Consider the following 25,594-nt stretch of genomic DNA (forward strand, 5'->3'; position numbering starts at 1 on the left):
ATGCACCGTTGGAAGCCCACTGCACCGGTCCAGTGCAGCTGGATCTTGCCCTCCATAGTCTCCCCATGCCAAACAGTGTTACAGGCAACATGACAAGGCTTCTCCAGGTCCTGTACAAGCAGATCTCAGTGCTGCTCATGGGTTAGGGACTTATGGCCCTGCCCAGCTCTCTTCTGTGCTCTTGGGAGTGCGCTGGGAGACACAGCAAACCTGACAATGAGAAATTGGACCACCTGTGCAACCTCTGTAGGGTCTAGGTATCTCCTCGTGGCACGGTCAGAAAGGATGTGATCTGTATGACGATTCCTATTTTGGGGGGTTTCTCATTGTTGCCCCTGAAGTGCACCTGTTGCTATTTTCATTGACACCAAAGCAGCTGAAACTGATTAACAGCACCTTTTCCACTAAACTGAATGAATCAATATCAAGTTTAGTTTTAGCAAAGTTCATTCCAAATATCCTCTCATGTCCTTGCTGGAAGTTGATGGTAGTGAATCAATGTAAAGTCCTTTTGTTGTTCCTACAAACTTTGGTATGAAGGATATTATATTCTCTATGTTCTGCAATCAGCACATCTTCAGTTATGCAGCGCAGCACTCTCAACCCCTAATTCTAGCATCACATTCATGAAAAATATCCCACAATGATAACTGAAAGTCTAATACAAAGCACCCGTTGGTAAACAGGCGTGTCTGAATACTGATGTGTACAAATATTGGAATCAGATCCAGCAGAATAAACCTGAGTGAGAGTGCTGCGAAACCACTGCAGGAGCCAGCTGCAGGTACGGCACGCTGCTGCTGCTGCTGCTGCTGCAAAAAGAAAGGAGTAATGAATGTAAGCTATACTAGAAAGCTGTGATTGTGTGGAGCTCTGCAATACATCCTGGTTGGAGGGTTCATCCAGGCTTGCTGTAATTTTCTACCTTTCTGTGTGCTCAGGGAAACTCCCACAGCATCACACACAGGAGTCTCATCGTCCCAGAGGACTCCTGTGAAAAGAGGAAATGCACAGCAGGCTCTGCGGCTCGGGATTCAAAACTGGAAAATTACAGTTATAATGGAGAGATGGTGCTGAAGTGGGGTGAAAAGGGATGAAACGGAAGACCAGAGATAATGAACAGGGGAGGGAGCGAAAGCCTTTTTTCATTAGCTAAAAAACATGTAAGAGTTATTTGTCATCATTTCATTTCGAGCTGTCATCATCTCTGATGCAGTGCAGTCATTTCGTTTTAATTCCACTTTAATCTGATCAGCAGCTGCTCTGCTGTTGTTCTCTCTTTACTTCATTACAGGCTTACAATGCTCTGATTATGTTGCCTGTAGATTTGCTTCTTTGTTGTTGTGAGTTTGTGAGGTGATGTTATATGCATAATAAGGTATTCTCTTTCACGTATTTAATATACACTTGCCTTTGCCTTTTTGCTTCTTGATTTCTCTTGATTTTCTGACAGCATCCGTCTCGTTTTATTTTTCTCTCAGTCTCTCAAAGTCAGACTTGAACAGTTGAACTCTGAAGCAACCTTAAGTTTTAATCATTTCTCCCTCTCTCAATTTTTTTTCCACGCCGACCCATTTCATGACATTTTTAATCATCTCATCTTCACTTCACTCCTACCGTTATTCCCTGCTCTTCCTCTCTCCTCCACCTCAGCTCTTCCCCTTTGTCACCCACAGAAGTGCAGAGACATCAGGCGCAGTGATACCGAGATCCCTCTCGCCCCCTTTCATTGTTGCTCAGCATTCTTCTTGTGTACATAAAATCGCATCACTGATCTCAGTGCAAGTGTGTATATCTGTGCAATTTCCATAAGTTGAAAGTTAGTCTCAAGTGGCGGCCTCGGGGCTGATGATCAGTGGCACTTCCATCTTCCCTCTGTTGCCAGCCTCCAGGGGACCACACACATGTGCATAGAGGCAATTTCACACACACGCCTGCATGCTCACAGTCACACTCAGACACAGAAAGATGCATGCACATCGCCACTCTTGGGATCGTCGGTGCCTGAGGCTAGTCTTTGTCTCAGTCGGCCTCTTCACAAACTAGATTTCTCTTTCTAGCACTTCATTCTGACATCATGCAGTCTGAGAAAAGCCGAGAGACAAAGTCTAGCCGCTCAATGACAACATATGAGGTACAGTGGCTAAACAATAATCAAAAGGTGTATTTTCTTAGAACAAGCGTGGCTACTGAGACAAAATAGTAATTCCTCAATCATTTAGACGTCTCTGCTGCTCTGGATAGACCTCAAAACGTGAATGGGGACACATCTGCACCACAACAAAGCTTTGCTCTGGTTTTTTGCTTCATTCCCAACCGTGAGCCATTTCTTTCCACTTTCTGAATGCTCCATCAACCTCCCTCCCTCCTCCCTTCTTTCTCCTCTCTCCTCCTCCTCTGTCTCAGAGATGCTGCTGTAAAACAAGTGTGATTTGTTATTCCCAGTGGAGTGGCCTGTTATCAGACAACCCCTGTTGTTGTGATAAAACGTGGAGCGCAGGGAACAATATCAAGGGATAAGCTGGATGGGCTATCAAAAGACACCGCAACTATAATCTCTCGCCTTCCAAACAGACTAATAATAAATAAAAAAGTCTGTCTTTCCTTCTCCATATATTTCTAATGAAAAAAATCATTAGATTTGACGGGTTATATGTTGTTGCTGTATTGTGGCCTGGAAAGACCTGGGTAAGAGCTATAAGAGATACTGCCTCGCATTTCACATATGCTACTTGTTTTTGTTTTATCGCTTCAGTTCAAGCAAGAGTCGATTGATTATTATCGATTATTTTGTCTGCAAAATGGTACATTTTCAACCACGCCCACCAAAGTTCCCACGGTCCACGAGGACGCCCTCAATAGTCTGTTTTGTCTGACAAACAGTCCAAAATGCCATTTCATTTGTATTATATTGTGAAAAATATGCAATGACTTAAAATTAAAATATGCCTCTGCCTCAATTTTATCCCACAACTTAGACATTCACATTACTCACACCCTCATTACACATACATAGGATCTTGGGGGTGGGCACGATACACGGAGTCCAAGTTACCATCAGGGTGTACGCCTCACCCCTGGCATCGTTGCCCACCTCTCAATTTTAAATACACGTAGACATTGAGGGCTATCAGGAGGGACCATGTGCTTACCTGCTGCTCTCTGGCAGGTAGCTCCATGCCCTCCTGGGTTTTAAATGCACCTTAGAACACACATGCATCAACACTACAATGAGCGGGTGGAGGGAGGTTTGGAGTCTTCTCTCACCCCCATTCTCTGCGGCCTACTGGAGCGGGGGGGCTAGGAGGAGTGGGCCATCCGACTGCGGTCTGGGGCCTCCCTGCTGCTGCGGAGTCGGGGCGGTCTGCCTCTCCCCACCGCAGGGAAAAGGGTAACACCACCTGGGTCTGGGTGCAGTTCCCCCCTCCAGGGGCAAGGGTACCTAGACCCGGTTAGTAGAGTACGCTTGGGGAGTGTGATCGTGTATACAGCGTCCCTTTATGTCTGTCTCCACGTCGGTTGAGTGTGAAGTACATATGAGAGCATGAGGGTGGGAATGGATGTTTGTGTCTGTGTGTGCCTGTATGTCTGTGTCTATATGTCAGGTTGGGTATCAGACGCCACCTCTCTGGGGACATCTCAGGCCCTCCAAGGTTTGGAGGCCTATCTCCACCCACCACCACTTCCCCTGCCGGTGGCGGCCTCCCTCAGGTATCGGTGCGTTGGTGGTTCTTTGTATCTGGGGGTGGGTGTCCGGGTACACACCGGCTCACTCCTTGGCGGCCGCTTATTGGGACTCGCTCGGGCCACTTTGGAGGTGGGGTGCCCCCGGCCTCTCGGCCTGGGGCTCGGTCACTCAGGCACAGCTGGCTGCCGGCGGAGCTCACGGGCGCGTCACTGCAACTCCCCCTGGCTTCTGCTCCGCGGCTGCTGAGTGAGCCCTCATCTGGGACTCTCCTCAGCTCTTTCTGGGACAGTGGCGCGGCTGCCCCTCTGTGGGTCTTCTATGGTCTCTTGTGTTCTGGGTGCCTCTGGATGTCTGGAGTTTTGATCTCCTCCATACCTGCTTGATACCATAGAGGACAGGGCACTCTCTAGCAGATCATTACATGGAGAAACCTTTGGAATGCAAGCATGCTGATCCACACAGGTATGCACACAGGTGTACACATGGGTATTCACAGATGCGGACTACAGCTTTCTTGGCTGCTGCCTCAAAGCACACTGTGCGCTGTCTATCTTGCGTGCTGCACAATATCGTTTATTATTTAGTAACTATTGATATCTATGACTAGCTAGTTTATTGTGATGGTGCTTTTTTTTTTTTTTTATTATGTTGCTCTTTGTTGTTTGCTGTCTCCCCTGTTTTTTTTGTTTTCTTTCTCTCCATACAGGTGACCCAGGAGTTGTTTTTTTTTTTTTTTTCTCTCTCTTCCCCCCCTTCTCACCGTCTCTTCTCCCCTTTGGTTTTCTTTCTTCCTCTCCCCCTCTTTCTTTCATTCTTTCCCCCTGTCCTATTAAAAAAAAACAAAAAAAAAAGGATGACAAAGGATGAACTGAAGCTCCGCCATCACGTGATGTCACATGCTGCTGTTTCTGATGTCACTTCCAAAAAAAAAAAAAAAAAAATTAAAATATCAAAATTTTATCATTTGTTATCGTTAACCCTAAAATTCCCATTAGTGGGCTACTCTTTAAGTTATAATAATAATAATAATAATATAGCGCTTTTCGGGGCCCTCAAAGCGCTGTACAATTCCACTATTCATTCACTCTCACATTCACACACTGGTGGAGGCAGCTACAGTTGTTATGCACACAAACTCTATCCGATTATTAAGTGATGACGTGACGAATCCTACTTCTGGGCCTAAGGTAGTCTGCGTTTAATATGGCTTTTGTGTTGTTAACATGTTTAATGTTTTGTATTTTCTTCTATTTAATCTCAAAAAGCTCCTAAAACAGTCAGTGATCCCTGTTGACCTCCCTCGGCTTTTATTACCGCTAATCATTTATTTAAGCTCAGTTTTTAAAACCTTAGGATGTAACTACAGCCCAGCCCATGCAGCAGTATATGAATGACTAACCTCGTATTGTGGATGGATTATCTCAGTTGTTCTCCTGGCTGAAGTTTGGTCCTTTTACAGCATCCTGCCATGCGATTACATTTGTTCCTGACCACCGAGAACACTCACGTTAACTTTTATCGAGTGGAAAAAAAGTTAGCTTGTTTATATTATGCTAACATAGCTGTGTCGCTAGCGGTCACGTAGCACATCATTATATACCAGCTAGCCCAACTTCAGTAACCCTACAAACGTCACTGCTGTTTAGTTTTCTGTCTTCATTTATGTTGGAAGTGATAACAGAGCTGTACGTTTGAATTTGTTTCCAAAACCCCGCAGTCAGGACATGCCATATTGTATTTAGATAGAAGCTAGCGAGCTAACTTCCTGCTAACTTCTAACTCCGTTAAATGTCATAAATTCTGTTTTCATGGATGCCTGGATGTTAAACTCAGTTGTTACACCTGGTAGAGCAGAACGCTGATCATTTTATTAAAGATGAAAGACTTTAGACAGTTTTTCAACTCTCAGTAATGCCACAGTGATCGTTTGATATATGGACCTGCAGCGGAGTTTAGGCCCAGACACGGCTAGTGACGTCAGACTGAATGATCGGTTAGTCAAAGTCTGGCTGTGTCTCCTTCAACACGTGAGAATATCATTCTTAGAACACGACGATTTTCTGATCAGATTCTAGTTGTTCACAGCATCGATCAGTGACAGTGGTCGACTCCAGTAAATATTCGGTCCTGTAACCAAATATAAAATTGATCTTTAAGTTCATGTAACTCTACATTGCACAGTTAAAGAAGTTATAGCTTCAGTGTAGAGTAAAGTGGGGTGACAGGGATTGACTCACTTCAGGAGCCACCTCAACTGAGCGCTTGAGGAACTGGTTTCTGGGCACTTTTCTGTTAGCGTCACACTTCAGTCCGATGACAACAAGTATGTTACTCTGCACTGCTAAAACCTTCATTAGCTGATAAAGTATTTTCAAATTGTATTAAGGGATCGTAAAAGAACACGAGGGCAAAGGTTACACAGTATTTAGTGAGAAAAATAGGTACAGTTTTAAAAAAGAGTAGATGTTGTTTCTAGCAGTGAGCACTCTGTGCATAAAGAGCCAAGGTGAGAGAAAAGGTGCCCTGGAAAAGCTCCTGAATGATGTTTGATGGTAGCACTTAATCTCTCCCTCTTTCTCCTGCTGCACACACCTACACACACCTACACACACCTACACACACACCAGACTCAACCTGTTCCCCAGTTGTCTGCTATTGCCAGCGACCAAAGGCAGGCCTTAATTCCCTCCAATCACAAGTACAAAGCCCAATCTCTCCACCCAGAGAGAGATTCAGCAGGATAAAAAAAGATTGCCTCAGACCATTCTCTCTCCACACTCACCACTCACAATAATAGCGCACATATAGCTACGTGTAAAATCCCTGAGCACTAGCCAACCAAAGAATGAGAAATAGAAGCCCGCCCACGCCTGCAACAACACATACGCACGGCCATTTATTGTTTGTCACTTTTCATATCCTTCCTTATTTACCCTGCCTGTAATGCAACGAAGTGAAAATTAAATCATGGAAAACAAGCCTGCACTTTATTTGTTATTTCTCTCTTCTGCTTTAAAGTTATTGAAAACTTGCTGTTGTCACCATTGTTTAGCACTCAGCCTAAGGGGGAAAAACACCATCCGGGGGTCTGTCTTCCAAATCCATTTTCCTCTTCCTGTCTCTTGTAGGCCAAGAAATCAGGTAGCTCGTGTGCAGGAAATGCAGGCGATGGAGCATTAGTTCCTCTAAGTGTATTGATAAAACTATCAAATGTCTTGAAATAATAAGTGGAAGATTCCGGCTGATGGTTCTGATTCAGCAGACATATTATTCTTTAAGCAGCTATTTCCTTGTGCAAAACATCATCAATCTGTTTTTTAACAAGCTGCAACTATCATTGGTCTGCATAAAGTACATGCAAGTAAAAAATAAAATAAAATAAAAACAATTGATACCAAAGATTGACGTTAAAAATGACCGTATAATAATCAGAGCCAAAGAAGGCATCAAAATAATGAGCTCAGTCTCAACTTTTCAACTGTGCCGTGTTCAGTCAGCTTGCAGTGCCCTGGCTAACGCCTGCAAGCAGACAGATGATCTCGCCTGAATCCAAATCTCCTTCCAAATCTCTGCAGTCATAGCTGTAATATGATAATAAAAGGGCTGTTGAGAGAACACAATGGCTTCTATGAGAGCACGGCTGAGACTGTGATAATGATCGAGGAAAATGTTTGAAATCCTGCACGAGAGCCACATTCGTACACCGACGTTGTGTGCGGGAGATTTCGATTCTGGCATTTAGAGGTTTATGCTTGCCCGTATGAAGCCATAAAGGACAAGTCTGGCTCTGTAAACAAGGCCATTTCATTTCGTGCTATGGGAGCTCTCCCATATTGGGTAATGGATGGTTGCTGGGAAATCAAGGATCCCTGTTAGTCTGTGCAGATATGAAAAGATATAAAAGCAAAACATTGACTTGAAGCAGAAACTACACAAACCATTGGAATCAATCGAAATCATAAAAAAGGGCCACTTCCTGTCATTTCGGGTGATTCGTAAGTGGATAACAGACATGCAAAGGATTAATTTGACACTTAGTTTTATGGCCTGAAAGTTTAATGTTGCAAATCAATTCATGGTTTTCTATCATACACCAAACATTAAACAGACATAATCAACATGTAGTTAGAGAAGAGACGAGATAAGCAAAATTGAAGGCTCCATGGATAAACATGAGTTTATGAATGAAAAAGTACATGAATAAAGAGAACAGACATATTTAAAGCATCTGACTGTGTGCATGTATATATCTTATACATGTGTCCATGTGGCAGAGCAGTTTGTGCTATACTGTCTCCTGTACAGTGACTCATATGTTGGTGTGTCGATGTGCATGAAATTGAAAATTGCTTTACATCCTTTTCATTTTTCTAGCTTTAAACACTTTTCATTTTCTTCCCCCCAAAATCCATCACTCGGCTCTCATCTTCGTGTTTTTTTAATTCTACTGAAATATGATATCTCCTTTAATACATTTGTCATGCAAACATTTTACAGCAAAGATGTCTCAATAAAGTCGAATGTATTTGGACTCTGTGTATGGAAATAATACCAACACGCCAATCATTCAGTCATGCATGTGATTGATTTTGTGTGATTTCTAGACCCTCACAGCAAGTCTTGGTTTTTCGGGTTGTTTGGTTATGAGTGAGTGTTGTCCAAATGCTCCAGACACAAACAAGAGAGTAAAAAATATGATCTGATTAGACGAGAAACAGTCACAGGTGGAACGAGCTGAGGAATAAACAGGACAGAATATAGGTAGTTGCTTTGGAGACTACGATTTGTCATTCTATGCAGCAGCCTGTGAACACTCTCACCAAATAAATATTCATGACAAGTGGAAAGGGTCGTTCAGTCTCGTCCTCCCACTTCTGGAAAAAGCCTGGGTAAATCTCCACGTGAGAAATGACTCTGTCAGGACCCATTTCAAAGCCACAACTCAGCGACCCCGTCCACCCACAGTCCACACATGAACGCTGCCAAACAGGCTCCGTCTTCCATAATTCCGCTATATCTTTTTTTTTTACTTCAAACCTTTCTCGGCATTCACCACCTGCCTCGCCTTACCATCCACCATCATTACCTGCACTCTCTAGTCTCTATAAGTCTCCTTCTCTCAGCTCCGCTCTTTATCTGTCTTTTCCACTTTGCATCTTTAACCACATTAAGGATAAAGAAGCTGGACAGACGGGTAATTTTGTGTGATGAATGTAAGGCAGCTCAATTGTGTTTATTTTTATTTCTTGTGTTTTTTGCACAGATGGGAATAAATTTTGTAACCAGAGAAAAATAATAAGAGAATATGAGAAAAGACCAGGCAAAGAAATCTGGAGCAACAACAGATGCAACATTTTTTAGAGAACTGGTGAAAGGTGGCCAAAAGTAAGTGTTTTCCCAGTAAGTATTGATAATATAAAGTCCAAAGTCAGAGATGATCAGAGCTTAAACATGGATGATCTTTAACTGATATCTCCGTCCCATCTCAACCCCAACCATTTGATGGCCGCCCCCCCTGAGCCTGATCCTCCCAGAGGTTTCTTCCTGTTAAAACTGAGCTTTTCCTTCCCACTGTCACCAAGTCCTGGCTCATAAAGGCTGATTGTTGTAGGGCTGGGTTTTGATTATCGATTAAAATCGATTCTAGCTTGGATAACATGATATCGGTTCATTAAAATCCTGAATCGATTTTTAAATATAAATTTATTTTTGCCCAAAATGCCAGAATCTCAGGTTAAACCTCACCTCAGAGTGTTTTCTGTGAGATACAGAGTAACACAAAGAGTGATATAGAGTAGCAACATCTACCACAGTGAGAACAATAATGAATGAAACAAGTTGATGGTGATGAGTCTGTAAATATCTGTATTCTTCACTGCTCCAGAAAAAGTCAACTATTCTAGTTGTTCAACCAATTTCTTCGTCTTGCTTCTGGTGTGGCGTCAAATGCTTGAATCTACCTGATGTGTAAAAGAAATAAAATAAGTGTCTCTGTGTCCCACAGTGTCCACTCCAGCTGCCAGTTCCCAGAACACCACACAGGGAAACACTCGTCCAGAGACACTTATCAGCACATCCTACATCCAAACGTGTACACATGTGAATGTAGTCTACAACTCGTAACAAAATCGTCTGTGTCAAACAAATGTGGAATAGGTTTTGTTGGGTTTTTTCCTGTGATGGGAAAAAGAAAGGATTTCGTGTGTGACCCACATGCATGTGATACAAAGTCCTACGGATGCCCTTAGGCCTCTGTGAGGGCAATTAAAATCATGATGGAGCCAGAGTCTAACAAAGACACGTACAATGGGGCATAAATCAAAGATGTAGTGTTTTGGGGTGGAACAGAAAACTGGTCTGCATGCTTCGGAGGCCATTGCCAGCATCAGCCTGCATTGTAACATGAAAGTGTTCATTCTGTAGTTTGTAGCCAATTACTTTTGGTCAGCACATCACAGAAAATAAAATAAAATACGATATAGTGTCTCAATTTGGCAACTGCATGTTAATGTCTGCTCTCCCACACACTTATTACCACTTCTTAGTTAAGTCGAGTTACTTTCCAAGTTGAGCACGCAGCAGCAGGAGGAGAGTCCACCCACCCACCGCCAAAGCAAAGTGCTAATGCCTCTTCACATTCAGACGACGAGAGAGAATAAATTGTCTGAGCTTTTGATGTTGAGAGTTATCAAGGAGCACCTGTGGTGGAGTCAAACACTTGACATGTGCATTCGGTTTCTGGAATGTGTTTGATTGAATGTTTAGAAATAAAATGTTGTAATTATGAGCAATAAATATGATTGTGATGGCCAACACTTCTGTCTACGAGCTGCACGGTTATACAAAATCAAACACATGTTTGAATTGATTTGTTTTGCAGGATAGTTTCATATTGGAGTGAAAAGGTGAATGTCGAGAGTTTCAGTTAAAGAATCAGAAATGATTTTCTGTCGATAGCATTCGAGTCTTCTCTGTTTCTCAATTGCAGCTGCTTTATTTCACTGATAGCTGACATCCAAATTAAAAGCTCAAAATGTAGCCTGCTGACTACAGTAAGTGGCCGGTGGTCACTGCTGCCTTCCAACATATATCTGTCAAGTGGGAGATGTTTTGGAGAAGTCTGCGTCTTTTTCTTGCACATCGTGGAAAAGGCGAGAGGACTGAGACACTAAGGTACAGTGGGGCAAAAAAGTATTTAGTCAGCCACCGATTGTGCAAGTTCCCCCACTTAAAATGATGACAGAGGTCAGTAATTTGCACCAGAGGTACACTTCAACTGTGAGAGACAGAATGTGAAAAAAAAAAAAATCCATGAATCCACATGGTAGGATTTGTAAAGAATTTATTCGTAAATCAGGGTGGAAAATAAGTATTTGGTCACCTCAAACAAGGAAAATCTCTGGCTCTCACAGACCTGTAACGTCTTCTGTAAGAAGCTTTTCTGTCCCCCACTCGTTACCTGTATGAATGGCACCTGTTTGAACTCATCATCTGTATAAAAGACACCTGTCCACAGCCTCAAACAGTCAGACTCCAAACTCCGCCATGGCCAAGACCAAAGAGCTTTCGAAGGACACCAGGAAAAGTATTGTAGACCTGCACCAGACTGGGAAGAGTGAATCTACAATAGGCAAGCAGCTTGGTGTGAAAAAAATCAACTGTGGGAGCAATCATCCGAAAATGGAAGACATACAAGACCACTGATAATCTCCCTCGATCTGGGGCTCCACGCAAGATCTCATCCCGTGGGGTCAAAATGATCATGAGAACGGTGAGCAAAGATCCCAGAACCACACGGGGGGACCTGGTGAATGACCTGCAGAGAGCTGGGACCAAAGTAACAAAGGTCACCATCAGTGACACACTACAACGGCAGGGAATCAAATCCCGCAGTGCCAGACGTGTTCCGCTGCTGAAGCCAGTGCATGTCCAGGCCCGTCTGAAGTTTGCCAGAGAGCACATGGATGATACAGCAGAGGATTGGGAGAATGTCATGTGGTCAGATGAAACCAAAGTAGAACTTTTTGGTATAAACTCAACTCGTCGTGTTTGGAGGAAGAAGAATACTGAGTTGCATCCCAAGAACACCATACCTACTGTGAAGCATGGGGGTGGAAACATCATGCTATGGGGCTGTTTTTCTGCCAAGGGGACAGGACGACTGATCTGTGTTAAGGACAGAATGAATGGGGCCATGTATCGTGAGATTTTGAGCCAAAACCTCCTTCCATCAGTGAGAACTTTGAAGATGAAACGAGGCTGGGTCTTCCAACATGACAATGATCCAAAACACACCGCCCGGGCAACAAAGGAGTGGCTCCGTAAGAAGCATTTGAAAGTCCTGGAGTGGCCTAGCCAGTCTCCAGACCTCAACCCCATAGAAAATCTGTGGCGGGAGTTGAAAGTCCGTGTTGCTCGGCGACAGCCCCAAAACATCACTGCTCTCGAGAAGATCTGCATGGAGGAATGGGCCAAAATACCAGCTACTGTGTGTGCAAACCTGGTAAAGACCTATAGTAAACGTTTGACCTCTGTTATTGCCAACAAAGGTTATGTTACAAAGTATTGAGTTGTATTTTTGTTATTGACCAAATACTTATTTTCCACCCTGATTTACAAATAAATTCTTTACAAATCCTACCATGTGGATTCATGGATTTTTTTTTCACATTCTGTCTCTCACAGTTGAAGTGTACCTCTGGTGCAAATTACTGACCTCTGTCATCATTTTAGGTGGGGGAACTTGCACAATCGGTGGCTGACTAAATACTTTTTTGCCCCACTGTAAATATAATTCTACTTACAGGTTTTCATTAGCCTTCGGTAAAAACACTGAGAACCAGAGAATGATGCTGATCAAGATCACAAGCAACTCTACCAAATCTCCAAGGTTGCTATTAATATTTCAGCTTTTGTTAATCACTTAATATTAAACTTATAGATATTTTTAAGAGAAGAAAATCCAACCTTCCCAAAATAATAATAATAATACAGGGTGGGCCATTTATATGGATACGCCGCAATAACATGGGAATGGTTGGTGATACTAAAGTCCTGTTTGTGGCACATTAGTATATGTGAGGGGCAAACTCCTCAAGATGGGCGGTGACCATGGTGGCCATTTAGAAGTCGGCCATCTTGGATACAACTTTTGTTTTTCCAACGGGAAGAGGGCCATGTGACACATCAAACTTATTGGTAATGTCACAAGAACAACAACGGTGTGCTTGGAGACTTTTTCATTTGATTCAATTTTATATGATGGATTATGCAGGAAAAAATAGAATTGGGCTGAAAGGTCTATCGCTTTATTACCTATTCAGGTTGTGTATCATGTTTTTTAAAAGTACTTTTGACAATAAGCAGTAAAGTAACAGGATTACTTTCTTGGAGAAGTAATCAGTAATTAATAAGTACTTACTATTTTCAAGTAATTTCACCAACACAGCAACTACTTAAACTACACGAGTGTCCTGAAGACATAAAGACCTGGATGATCTCTAATTTCCACCTAAATTCAGATAAAACTGAACCCCTAAAAATCTTAGAAATGTGCTGTCTAAGCAGATACTTGGTCTGGATGACCTGCAGTAACACTGTGAGGAACCTTGGAGATGTCCTTCAGTGTGCATATTAAGCATATATGTAGGACTGCTTCTCGAAGTTGTACATTATCTCTGAAATTAGAAACATCCTGATTCAGGGTGATGCTGGACAACTAGTTTATGCATTTATTGCTTCCAGGCTGGAATATTATTATTCAGTGTTATTAGATTCTCCTACAAACTCTTTGAAAAGCCTTCAGTTGATCCAAAATGCTGCAGCGAGAGTCCTGACAGAGACTGGAAAGACGAAGCATATTGACTTCTATTCATTGGCTCCTTTTTAAATCCATATCAAATTTAATATCCTTCTCACATAGAAGATCTTGAATAATCAGGTCCCATCTTATCTTAAAGCCCTCATAGTACCATATCACCCCAACAGAGCACTTTTCTCTCATACTGCTGGCTTGTCTGTGGTTTCTAAGGTAGTTGAAAGTAGAAATGGGAGGCTTCCAGGCCCCTCTTCTGTGGAACCAGCTCCCAGTTTGGATTCAGGAGACACGCAGCCTCTCTACTTTTAAGATTAGGCTTAAAACTGTCTTTGTCAATAAAACGAATAATTAGGGCTGGATCAGGTGACCGTGAATCCTCCTTTAATTTTGTTGCAATAGACCTGGGCTGCTGAGGGTTTCCCATTACACGCTGACCGTCCTGTCTCGCTCCCTTCACCCTAAAAAAGATCGTTGCGGATGCTGCCTCTCCCTGAGCCTGGTCCTGTAGGAGGTTTCTTCCCACTGCCACCAAGTGCATGCTCATTGTTGTGATTTTTCTTTACCTTCTCCTTGATGGGACTGTTATTGTCCAATAAAAAAACTGAAATAAAGCTGAGCTGAACTTAGAAAAGTTTAAATACTGGAGGCATCATAGCACAGTCAACCAAAATGATCAATTTGTTGTATACTGCAGTAAATGTGTCTCTCACTGAACATCTTTATATGTGTTATGTACATGTTTCTGTCAGTGAGCAAGACTATGCAGAAGAATATCATCAAACAGTGCTATGTTAATTCAAGCCAATTTACAAGTCAAATCCAGGCATTTGTTTGAATCTATTTTCATACAAATTAGGTCAAATTGTATAAACAATCTGATCACTGATACAAAAATAAATCTCACATAATACAACACTGGAAAAAAAAAACTTGTATTCACATTATAAAATAAACTAAAACCTTCCCTCTGAGATTTCAGGCCACACTGACTTGACAGCCTCACACAGTTCATGCAGATTTGTCAGTCGTACATCCGTGATCTCCTGTTGCACCACATCCCAGACGCACTCTGATTGTGGAGCTCATTATCATGTTGTCATGATCATCTCAAACTGGTAAAGAAATCTGTTTTTTAGATGGTTTATTCAGCTGAAAGTAGCCATTACCAGATGGGTGCACTGTGGTCATATAAGAGAGGTCACGGTCACTGTCGCTGACCGTGACCTCTCTTATTTGACCACAGTGCACCATCTAAATCGAGATGTTTTCGCTGTAATTTTAGTAACTTTTGATTCTCTGTAGGAATATGAGGCTAACGGCTTCACAGGGCTGAAAAATAAATAAATGAATCAATTTGAGAAATCAGAAAAACTTTAGGTGTGGCCAAATTTGCAATGCTATGTTGGGGTTCAAGTATAGAGCTGAACCATTGTGCGATCTTCCTAAATTGTGCTACATAATTATTATAGGTTTGGATTTTAATGCATAATATTATTATTTTATTTAAACAAATGTGCATCTGTCATTTCTTGTTTTTAGGATTTCGACGTTACTTTAAAATGTGATGTTTCCTACAGTATCAGATAGAACAGCGAGTTTTAACAACAGCCATGTTTCTTATCTCTCATAAACACAAATAAAAAAAATACTCCAGTTGCCATGTGTGGACACATTCTAGCTTCGCTAAAAAGGACACTCTCCTCCCTACTGTGGCTCCATTAGAAATAATTATCCCCAATCGATCTGCCAGTCCCTCTGTGGAGCAGGAACATGAGCTTGTCTCAGCTTTAACAGCCTTCAAATGTCTGTCAACTGTGTGTGTGTGCATTAGTATATGCTCGCCCAATCCTGCTCTATGCAGAGCTTTGTTTGACTTGTGACAGCTTCCTCCAGGTTCTCTAATTCTGCAGGTAGCTTGTCCCAGTGCTGCAGCAGAGCATGTCTCCTAGTGGGAGTCTAGGAAAGGTAGAAAAGCCCTTTCTGAGCAGGTCAACCACAGGGGGGACTGTAATAGTAAATGCGCTGATAACCGACCACCTGGTGTGACTCTACTGCGGCGTGAAAAACCAAGCCGTCACTACGAGGGCCACCGCAGCGGAAAATTGTGTCCAGTAAAGCGTACGAGGTGGGGAGAGGATGTGACAGTGAAGACATGCAATCCTAATGAAAATCAAATCCAGTCAGCTCGCTCGTGGCAGAAAGCCTATAGCACACACTGCATCTCCCCTATAGTTGATAAGAGGGGTGAAGCTGAGATAATGAAAGGGGCGGCAGCCAACCCTGCGTCATATCACTGTTGTCAGGTGAAAACTTTGGATCTCAAGACTGTAATCCTTCCCTGTGGTGAAAAACAATCAGCTTTAATGACAAGCGTGCAGTTTGCAGTTGTTTGAATTAGTTACAGCGTGAGTGTGAAGAGGTGGAAACGGTATCTGGATGGAAATCTCTGCACTCGCCTCGCCAGACCGCAGCCAAAGCCACAGTTTCATCTTTACCTTCATTACTGCTGCCTCAGCCATCCCATGAGGATCACAGCACAGCCGACAACACCAAAAGCCCTTAAGTGTACTTGCGAATAGCTATCTATGCACTTATGCAGATGGATCGCTCCGTGCCCTAAACTCTATGTTTTAATTACTTTGGGTCTGGAAGACAAACTCCTGCATGGATCTCCCCAAACAAGAACTGGCTGAGGCGGTCTGAGATCACCTTGAAAGAGTCTCTTCAGATCATAAAACATGGGCGATAAGTATCACGAAAGCAAATAATCGCTTCAAAATTAGGGTGATAGGTCAGGAAGTAGTGGGAACACTGATTCTAGCATCAGTACAAGGAAAGAAGGTTCACGCTAGAGTAAAGTTTTAGGTTTCTGATTGCTACGGCATCGTGTTAAAAAGGACCTTATGAACTGAGAATCCTTTGAGATGAAGAAAGCTTTGTGAAGATGTAAATCTGCAGTGCACTGAAAGTGTCACATAGAGCAGCTTGAAGCGTTTCCTGGCCTACATATTGTGCAAACTTTGAATTTTGATAGATCACAAGGACAAACCTTAAAGGGAGATCACATATCTTCAAAATATAATAAAACCAGAACCTAATGTTGTGACGAACAGGGTTGTTACCAGTCCACTGGCACTCCTCTTTCCTTTTCTTTCCACTCGATTCTTTTTGCCCCATCATTTAATTCATTTGTAAGCTCAAAGCCTTGGACCTGCCTGCATTAATATGAGATAAACCTGTGAATAGAGCGCGACATTAATTGTGTCTAAAGGAATTCAACTGAGGTGGCAGCCCCCTCTGTCAGTGGCAGGCAAAAGTTGGCTCTCTCTCGTTCCCCCACATGCTGACATCAAAAGCAATAAGTGGGAAGAGCTATTCTAATTGCCTTGAAGCGACCTGCCTGCGTAGGCACCAATATAGTGCTTTGTGTGCTCACTTCAAATGAGTCCTCGAATCCCTGTCTTTTTCTTGACAGGCAAGTTCAGGGGTTTAAACGGCCTCTCTACCTTTGCAAAAAGCACTCTTACCATACCAGCATCCATCTATAGGAAAACATCTCACAAAAACAAATGTACACACCTACACAGTCACACCTGCAGTTTAAACACTAAGTGGATCTAAGTGGCAATTACCCCTGACGTTTGTTCGAAGGATATCTGGCATTTTGTTGCCATCTAGGCAGCAGGGGTGGTACTGCATGCGTCAGACCCACCTGATGCCTCCTGAATCACTGAGTTAGGGATAAAACAGCGTGAGGGCCAACAGACGATGCAAAAACCATCCTGGTGTCTACCTACCAAGTGAAAAGGAGACTAGAGATATTTTCAGAACAGAAAAACGGGGAGCAGCATAGGTGCAAGTGGGATGATGAACAAAAAAAATCTACCTATTTTTGTTCGCAGCAAAGCCAAAAAAAGGATGAAGCGAATAAGCTGCAGTGATTTCTCGTAAAAGTCAAGAAACCCTTCTTAGCTATCATTTCCGTTTAACAGCAGAGAGGGATTTGATTACTTCAAAGACCTTTGCTGAACACAGAACGAAGTGAAAACCCAGAGTCGTGTTGGGAGAGAATGAAAAAGTAGGGCTGATGCCTTCAAACAATCTCATCGTGCTCCAAGTGGAGCATTAGAGAGTCAGTCTCCACTGCTGCTTTAAGAACAATGTTAAAGTCAAGGTGATAATACATCCTGTACTATTATCCAGCTTTAACACCACGTACAGCCTTTTTGGCTGCTTTGATCAAATCAACACAAAAATTACTCTTTCAAAATGTGTCTGCAAAGAGTCGAATTATATTTGAGACAATCAGAGCAGATAAAGCAGTAAAACGTCAACGAGACCAAGCTCATCTCATTGCACTAGTATGACTGTACAGGACACAGCCAGGGAGAGCCTCACCGATGATAACGTCATGAACAATATTATAATGAATCAGGACCAACACAAATCAATCAGTTCTGTCTTATTACTGCATCACCAGACTGTGTTTAAATATAGTGTCAAAGCTGGGACCACTTCACTAACTCATCTCACATATATACACGTACAGGCACGCTGCAATGCAAAGGTGATGAGCCAATCAACACCTCTTTATCCCTGTGAACTCTATACTGGTTCACATGAGAGTTCAGAGCTCTCCTTCTCTGCTATTGCACCATGTTGCTAATTCTGCTCTGCTGTAGTTGTCAGCAGTTGTCAGTTGTACAAATTATGAATGTTGCTTTAATATCTAAGCAGATATTAAAAGACATGTCAAAGTTTAAGTGAGCTTTTTAAAAAAAAACCTGCTCATTATCAGCAAGGAAATAATCTGCATCATTTTTGCCAGCAGACGAATCCATAGGGGACAGTGCAAGGTAAGCATATGGTAGGCTGTGCATCGCATACTTATGAACGCCTGTTCATCTATTTTTAAAGACCTCCTTAAAATTTAGTTAAAAAAAATATCTATAAATCTTGCTAAAGGCAAGAACTGGTGCTCCTCTCATTTCTGATCATTTCAACCAAATATGGGAGCGAGATAACTAAAATCTGCTTTTGTTTTGAAAATGCAAACAGGAACACCAAGAGTTGTGTGTCCTTCCTTCGTATCTACTACAGTGAACCATTTTAGCTAACTGGTGACTCGCGCCACACTGTTGTAGCTGGAAACTCCACCTACAGAAACATCAGCAGGGAGCAGCTCACCTAAAAGATCAAGTGCAGCTGGCAAACCTCAATCACCACTTTGACCCTGTGGCTGTGACTAACGACACAGTCAGTGATGAAAAGCCAGCTTTTTAATGACCTGTGGCCTCGTGTTGCACATGACTTGTGAATGGTCTGCAACGCGTCTCTTAGTTGAACTAAATAGAAAGTGCATGGCAGCAGCAAAGGCTAATGCAACTCACTGTATCATCATCTGCTACTATTATCTGTAAAACTACTCTTGTGGAAGAAACAGGACCCTGCTGTACCAGCCTCTTACATGAATACACCCACTGTGCTGCTGGCAGCTTCACACACTTTGAGAGGAGTCATCGCAATCATGCTGAAAAAAGAAACTCGCTCTCCTTGCCAAACATAGACCCATGCTTGTGCTTTTGTGTGTGTGTGTGTGTGTGTGTGTGTGTGTGTGTGTGTGTGTGTGTGTGTGTGTGTGTGTGTGTGTGTGTGTGTGTGTGTGTGAGAGAGAGAGAGAAAGCAGAACGACATATCTGGATGTTTTGGAAAAGAGACAAACGGAGCGGGTGAATAGCTCCTGAATATCTGTAACGTGTTGCACAGAGTTTGCTAAAGCTGATAGTGGACGACGAGGGGGGCGTGGCATGACCATCTCACTTTCTCTGACACTTGAGATTTTGAATGTGGCGTCAGGGGCACGGCTGCTTTGCTCTCATCAGTTATCTGGACCTGGGTATCTGTATAGCTCTTTGTCTGTCAGCCGCTTTATCTTTGTGCTCGTTCATCTGCTTGTCTGACAGGGGAGAACAAACTGTGATGGAAGCTTGATCAACTGGAGGGACGACGTTAAACTGCACCGCTATGTCCTTCACACATGGTTACTGAGGCCTTTTGTGCATGTGTGTATGTTTGTGTTAGTCTTTTGCTTGACTCACAAACGCACCATTAATCCTCTGTCCTAGAACGCGACATTTTCCTTTTTTTCTCTCCCACTTGGCACATTTCGTGATTACACTACACAACGTCCACTGGCGTTTTGCATAATTAGGCCACTTATATCAAATGCAGGCAGATTCTAATGGAGCGCTAAGGGGACATATTTACTTTAATTACTACCCTCGCTATCTCTGCACTTCATCCTCCCTTGCTTCGACCTCCTCTAACCCACTCCCTTCCTCCAGCGAGTGCAGTGGCAACGTCGAGGGAAAGAAGATTGAAGAAGACTGTTTTTGCCTCAAAGGTCACACTCTCTCCTCATTGGAGTTAAGATAGCATTTGACCTTACAGCCCATTACAGAGCATGTTGCTCGACCACAGTCTCAAGGGAACAAATGGAATAAACGGATAAATAAAAACTCGGAGTCTCCCATTACAAGGAAAGAGTGTGAACAGGTGTGTGTTTGGAGTTGTGCGATTGTGGGTCAGGTGTACGGGCACATGTGAGTGTTTTATTTACAGGAAGCTTTTAGAGTTTTCTGTCAATAACAGCAGAGTCTGAAAAAAATCTCCAAAGAGCACTCTAACACCACAGACCACGCTTGGCTGCGTGCTTCCACCCAGGAAAGAGCATAGATAAGTACAATGTGAAGGAGAATGAAACCTCAAAGCCCCACACTAGAAAGCCTATTTACCAGCTGATTGTTAGAACCACAGTAACACCAGGGTACATTTAGACAGCAGAGTCTAGATTGCTATTGGACTGCTTTCACTTGAACCATTTCATGCTCCTTTTATTCGGGCTGTTTGTCTGCCTCTGTAGGCTGCTAAGATTGCAAACTTCTCTGCAATTTCTCTTAACTCTAACCCTTTATTTTGGCAGCACGGCTGTGGGAGATGAAACCCGACGGCGCCGTGAGAAGAGATGAGGGAAGAATGAGAAGAGAGCAGGGAAGTGTGAGGAAGGGCGAAGACCACGAAATGAAAAGAAAGAAACCACCCTGCCTTAATGACTGGCATCATTAGACTTTGTGACTTGTCATCCTTCCGTTCTTTAACTAGACTCCATCATAAAAAGTCCATCACTGAAACAGCACTTAGTAGCAGAGGGGTGCCAGGTCTGAAAAGACACTCCACATAAGAAACCTTGAGTGAGGAAAGAGATCTTAGCTGGAGGTCTCCTTTTGAAAGGATAATTGATTGTAACCAGTGATGGACGTGACGGGCTCCATCTGTACAGTCCATAAAGAGGAAAGCACACTAAAGTGCACAGGCGACACACTGCATATTTAATCCCTGGATAACTGAAAACGAACCCTGGTGTTGTATATGATTAAAAAGGACTCAAGCTAGAAACAGAAACATTCTAGAAATGACAATACTGCGACGAGATGCACACCTGCTGCTGCGCTCCTGAATTATAAATCACACCAGCATACCAGAAATGGCAGTGGCCTCTATTTTTGATCATGCTAGATCAATGACCCGCCTCCAGGACTGAGTGTCTGCGAGAGACGGAAGAGATAAAAGAATAAAATGCGAGTGTGTGTGTCAACTCTCCCAGTGTGTATGTGTGTGTTTGTATGTGTCACAGTGAAGGTCAGCCCCATCTATGAGTAACAGGAGACCGTGGCAAGCCGCTGCCTTCAGCTGCACACTTTAAACATTTTTACTGGGGACCGTGACCTCCCCCTTTCCTCTCCGTCTCTCTCGGTGCCGGCGGCAGCTTAAACAGGAACGTTAACAGTCCGTTGGTCACCGCAGCCGTAAACGTCCACGACGTGCCCAGGTGCCAACCCAGGAATTTAAACTGTAGTAAAACCGTCTTCATCTACGGGTGAGAGGCGAGAAAACAGCACAGGGCAGTTTGAGAAAATAAATGGTGGATAAAGTTTGGTTAATCAGCTAGTTTGATGGGGTGGGGGGGGGGGATTCGATGGAGGAAGACAAGGAGGAGAAATCAAAGTGGGAATGGGTGGGGGATCGTTGCACCTGCACCTCCCAGCTGTGCTGCGCCTATTCTGAATCACTGCTCCACCGGGAGAGACTGCTTAGCGTTCGATCTGGAAAACAGGGATTTATTACCAAAGAGGGGGCTACTAGTGCAACGTGTGCGTATATCTGCATATCTGTGTGAGGGGGTGGTGGGTGGGTGCAGCAGCTTACTGTGGAGATGAGTTTGGCTCCCACCTGTCTGACAATCTCTAAAAAAGAAAAGCTAGTTTGAGCCTACACGCTGCAATACGTGTTATTCTGCAAGACAGAAAGGGAAGTTTGTGAATATATATTTATTCATCTGGATGATGAGTCAAGTAGAACGACTGTGTAACTCACATTTTGCATAAAAAGCTGTTTGGTTTGTTTTTGGCCAGACTGGGAAGAAAATCGCTGGAGGCGACAGTACTGTCATATGTTTTTGTTTTCACTGGTTTGCATTAGTCAGTGTGGATTCACACCTTGAATGATTTATATTTTGGGAATTCCAAGACCTTAGCTGTCAGTGATGACAGGACAGCCACAGCACAAAGATTCAGATTTTAACATAAATATTTGTCCATCAGCTGCAGAGGCTAAAGGAAAGCCCAAAGCACGTTTAAAGGTTTTTGGAATCACAAATTTTAAAAATTACTCAGTACTGAAGACATTTTATAAGACTCTCCATTATGTTTTCCAGGGCGAGTAAGTGAATCTACGCCTTCTCACAAAGATGAAAAACATATGCGTGTGAATAAGACGCAGCATACACGTGCAAGAGAGGCCAGGTCCTAATCAATAAAACAGGGAGTTAAATAATTTCTCTGTCGACACTATTAACCTGAATCTCAGCAGATAAGCAAATTGAACTACAATGTAGAAATGGCTTATCCAATTAAAAGGGAATATAATGCACAGCAGGAAGTGTGCACTAAACCTGCACGGGTCAAACAAGAAATACCACAAGAGCTGTGCTGCCTCTCAATACTGAGATGAGGGCGAGCAAGAGACACACAGGATGAGAGGAGCGAGAGAAGCAGCACAGCACAGTTTCCCAAATGAGCTGTTTGCCTGGCACGCTTCGGGGCTCTCGCATTGTTGCTGTGTTTAGAAATAGTCTCAGCTAGGATGCTTTAAAAATTAGCTGCCGCTTAAACCTTTGCAGCATGCCACACGAATAGAGCCTGACATCGCACAGTTTCAAAGGAAACTTGTTATGATCTTCAAGAGGGATGTATGAATATGCATCAGCAAGAGAAGGTCAGAGATCAAGGCTGGAAAGAGGCGTTTGTGCACCTGGATCCGTCCTTGCTCGAGTTCACAAAGGTGGATGAAAATACGGCGAAAGTGACATAAAAGGAAGGTTCGGCATCCTTGGTGCAGAAATCCTGCTCTAAAGATTTGACTGGTATTAACAGCTGTTCCGAGTTACCGCTCCCTCTCTTCATATTAAAGTCAGATCAAACGGACGAGTGGCTCTATCACAGTGGGAATTAAGGCTTTATTAAATATCTCAAGGGAGCCCACGTCTGCAGAGACCAGTGGACTTGAGTAAAAATACCCAACACAGCAGAGCGGCCAAGTTAGTTCACTGCCCCTCTTTCTGTGTCTCTGACACCCCCCGCTGCCTTTCCCCCTTTCCCCTCCTCTCCTCTTCTCCATGCTCCTGTGTGTGCTCCTCGCTCACACACTCACACCCTCACAAGCCCAAAGAAACGCTCAAGTTGGTGGCTGAGCGGAATATAGATGCGACTGGAGACAAGAGCTGGTGCCGTGATTTGCACATAGACAGAGGATACACACCCTGCGCTCTGCTTCAGTCTTCTTCCATCTTCAGTTTCTCTCCTTCCCATGTTTTCTCTTTCTCTGGACAAAATGTGAAAGGCATTGCTAAAGTGAACGAACCCCGCGCACACTGCCAGACCCTCGATATCCTCTGCCCCAAACTCGGAGCCCTAAATGACAGTCAGACGCGCGCAAGAAGGACTAAACGGGAATAAACTTGCACGGATGGACCTGGCTGTGCAGGTGATGTATCGTGTGCCATTTCCAGACCCGGGACAAACTTGACAACACATATGTTTGCGCCATTAACACACAAGGGTAGCCCGGGTGAGACCAGGCGGAAGACCAGAATAAAAAGAGCGTGGGATCGCTCCCAGTCTCAGCGAAATAGTCCCCAAATCCCTCACACACGCGCACACATCTCGTCTGTCTTACCTGGTGGAGGAGAAAAGCCAAGAGAACGCAGACTCCAATCTCCATGGTCGGTAAAATTTCTCTGGGTGCGAAACACAAACAGCTTCAAGACAGGGCGATAGAGACTCTGTGAGCTGTGTTCATAATTCCACTGTCCAACCGCCGGAGAGAGAGGAAAGCCTTTCGCCGTGAGCCGCCAGCTGCCAACTTCCTCCAAATATAACTGCAGTCTGATCAGCACAGTGCTGGATAGTGAAGGCGAGACCACGACCAATAGATTTATGAGCAGGACAGAGACGGGGGGGAGGCGGAGAGGGGAGTGGTGGGGGATGAGGCGGGGAGTTCGTCGCGATCCAAGCAGCGGGTCAGCGTCGACACCCGGTTCGTTTGTGGAGTTTTCGGCAGGTGCAGCCGCAGGTTTCGAGGATTCATCAACATGACGCGTATCGCGCCGTTTCAGTTTTCACACGCGACAGGTTTATGCCCCCGATAGTGTCTGTAATTCACCCTCTTTTCAAGATTATTTACGGTGTCTGTCATCAGTGTCAGTGGCGCACGGGAAGCCTCTATTACCCACGAAGCCGCACCACTGCGATGGTGCCTGAGAGAAAAACTTCAGTAATGAAACATTTTAAACCCAAACTAGAAACACAAGCCGCGACCAAAGAGGCTTAAACATGAATCATTCACTCGGCCTTTAATAGCTTCCTTTAGAGCTGCATTCGTGTCAGCGTGTTTCCTTGCTTCTAGCTAAATGATCAATTGTTAATTTGTGCGGGGAATGAATTTTCGCAGTTCTCTTTTCAGCATGTGCACCGCAGCCAAGTTCAGTTCGAATTTTCTTTTACTGCATGTTTATTATAAATGTAAAAAAACGACCTTTGCATATGTAGGTGACGAATTTATTGTCACTGCTTTTTAGGTTACTTTCAGTGCAGCTTCTCCTTCTTCTTTTTTAGCTCTATGTTCTAAACTAAAAACACCGAAAAGCGCATTTCTGTTCTATTCTTAAGCCAGGGTAACCCTTTTAGCCTTTCTCTGTGCTCTTGGAAGCATTCCTGTGAAAACGAAGCCCACACCTGATAAAAGTCTCCAACAACAACACCTCCTGTTGGAGAAGCATTCGTTTGAAAAACATGGTGCTTGAAATTGAAGAAGTCCTTGAAGTAAAAGAACGAACGAAAGAAGCCCTATTTACATTTTCAGATAGAACAAGAGGGCTTGTAGCTGAGAGCCACAGAGAAGGGAGGCTTCACTCCATCTCCAGCCTTTTACTTTAAAACACAAGATCCTTGTCAGGTGTCCTTGAGGGGGGGAGGGGGGGGGAAGCACTCAGTAGCTAAAGTCATGCCGTTGTGTAACTGACTGTGACCTCTGAGTTTGCAGGTGGGAATAATCAATTAATTACTGCACAATTATTAAAGAGGAGGATGGCTCATTAGAATTCAACCCTGCTGCTGATTAGCCCTAATAACATAAAATATAGTGTAGGGAGATTGCCTTTGGTTCTGCAGGGATGATGTAGAACAAAGCATGTCGGGCACTAGCTTAAGCCTGCAGTTTCAGTATCCTGCCATTTAGTTGACTATCAGCAGAAAAAAAATCCTAATACGGAAAAAAAATGTTGTGAAAAATGTTCAGGATTCAGATATCTGCCAGTCTACCTCGTCACTGCTCGCCTCAGTGACGTGTTCTTCACTGAACCTTTTTTCATGGCCCAAAGGCCAGATGTCTATAAACCAGCCCATCAGTCTTTCTTAAGGGGCAGCATTGTCACAAAGCACACTTAATCTTCATGCAAAGTACCCCTAACCTCC

At 43.5% G+C, this 25,594-nt stretch overlaps 1 protein-coding gene across 1 annotated transcript in view; it reads right to left on the bottom strand.

Annotated features, from left to right (window-relative positions):
• The window catches only part of cdh13 (cadherin 13, H-cadherin (heart)), a 389,881-nt gene extending 365,841 nt beyond the window's left edge, over window positions 1–24,040 (bottom strand). Inside the window, exon 1 of the mRNA XM_080303968.1 lies at window positions 23,799–24,040. Coding sequence (XP_080160094.1) covers window positions 23,799–23,843 — 45 coding nt within the window. The 5' untranslated portion in view covers window positions 23,844–24,040. The remainder of the gene's footprint in view (window positions 1–23,798) is intronic.
• Between the last annotated feature and the right edge of the window lie 1,554 nt (window positions 24,041–25,594).

This window comes from Astatotilapia calliptera, chromosome 7, assembly GCF_964374335.1.
Source record: "Astatotilapia calliptera chromosome 7, fAstCal68.1, whole genome shotgun sequence".
NCBI classification, from domain to species: Eukaryota; Metazoa; Chordata; class Actinopteri; order Cichliformes; family Cichlidae; genus Astatotilapia; species Astatotilapia calliptera.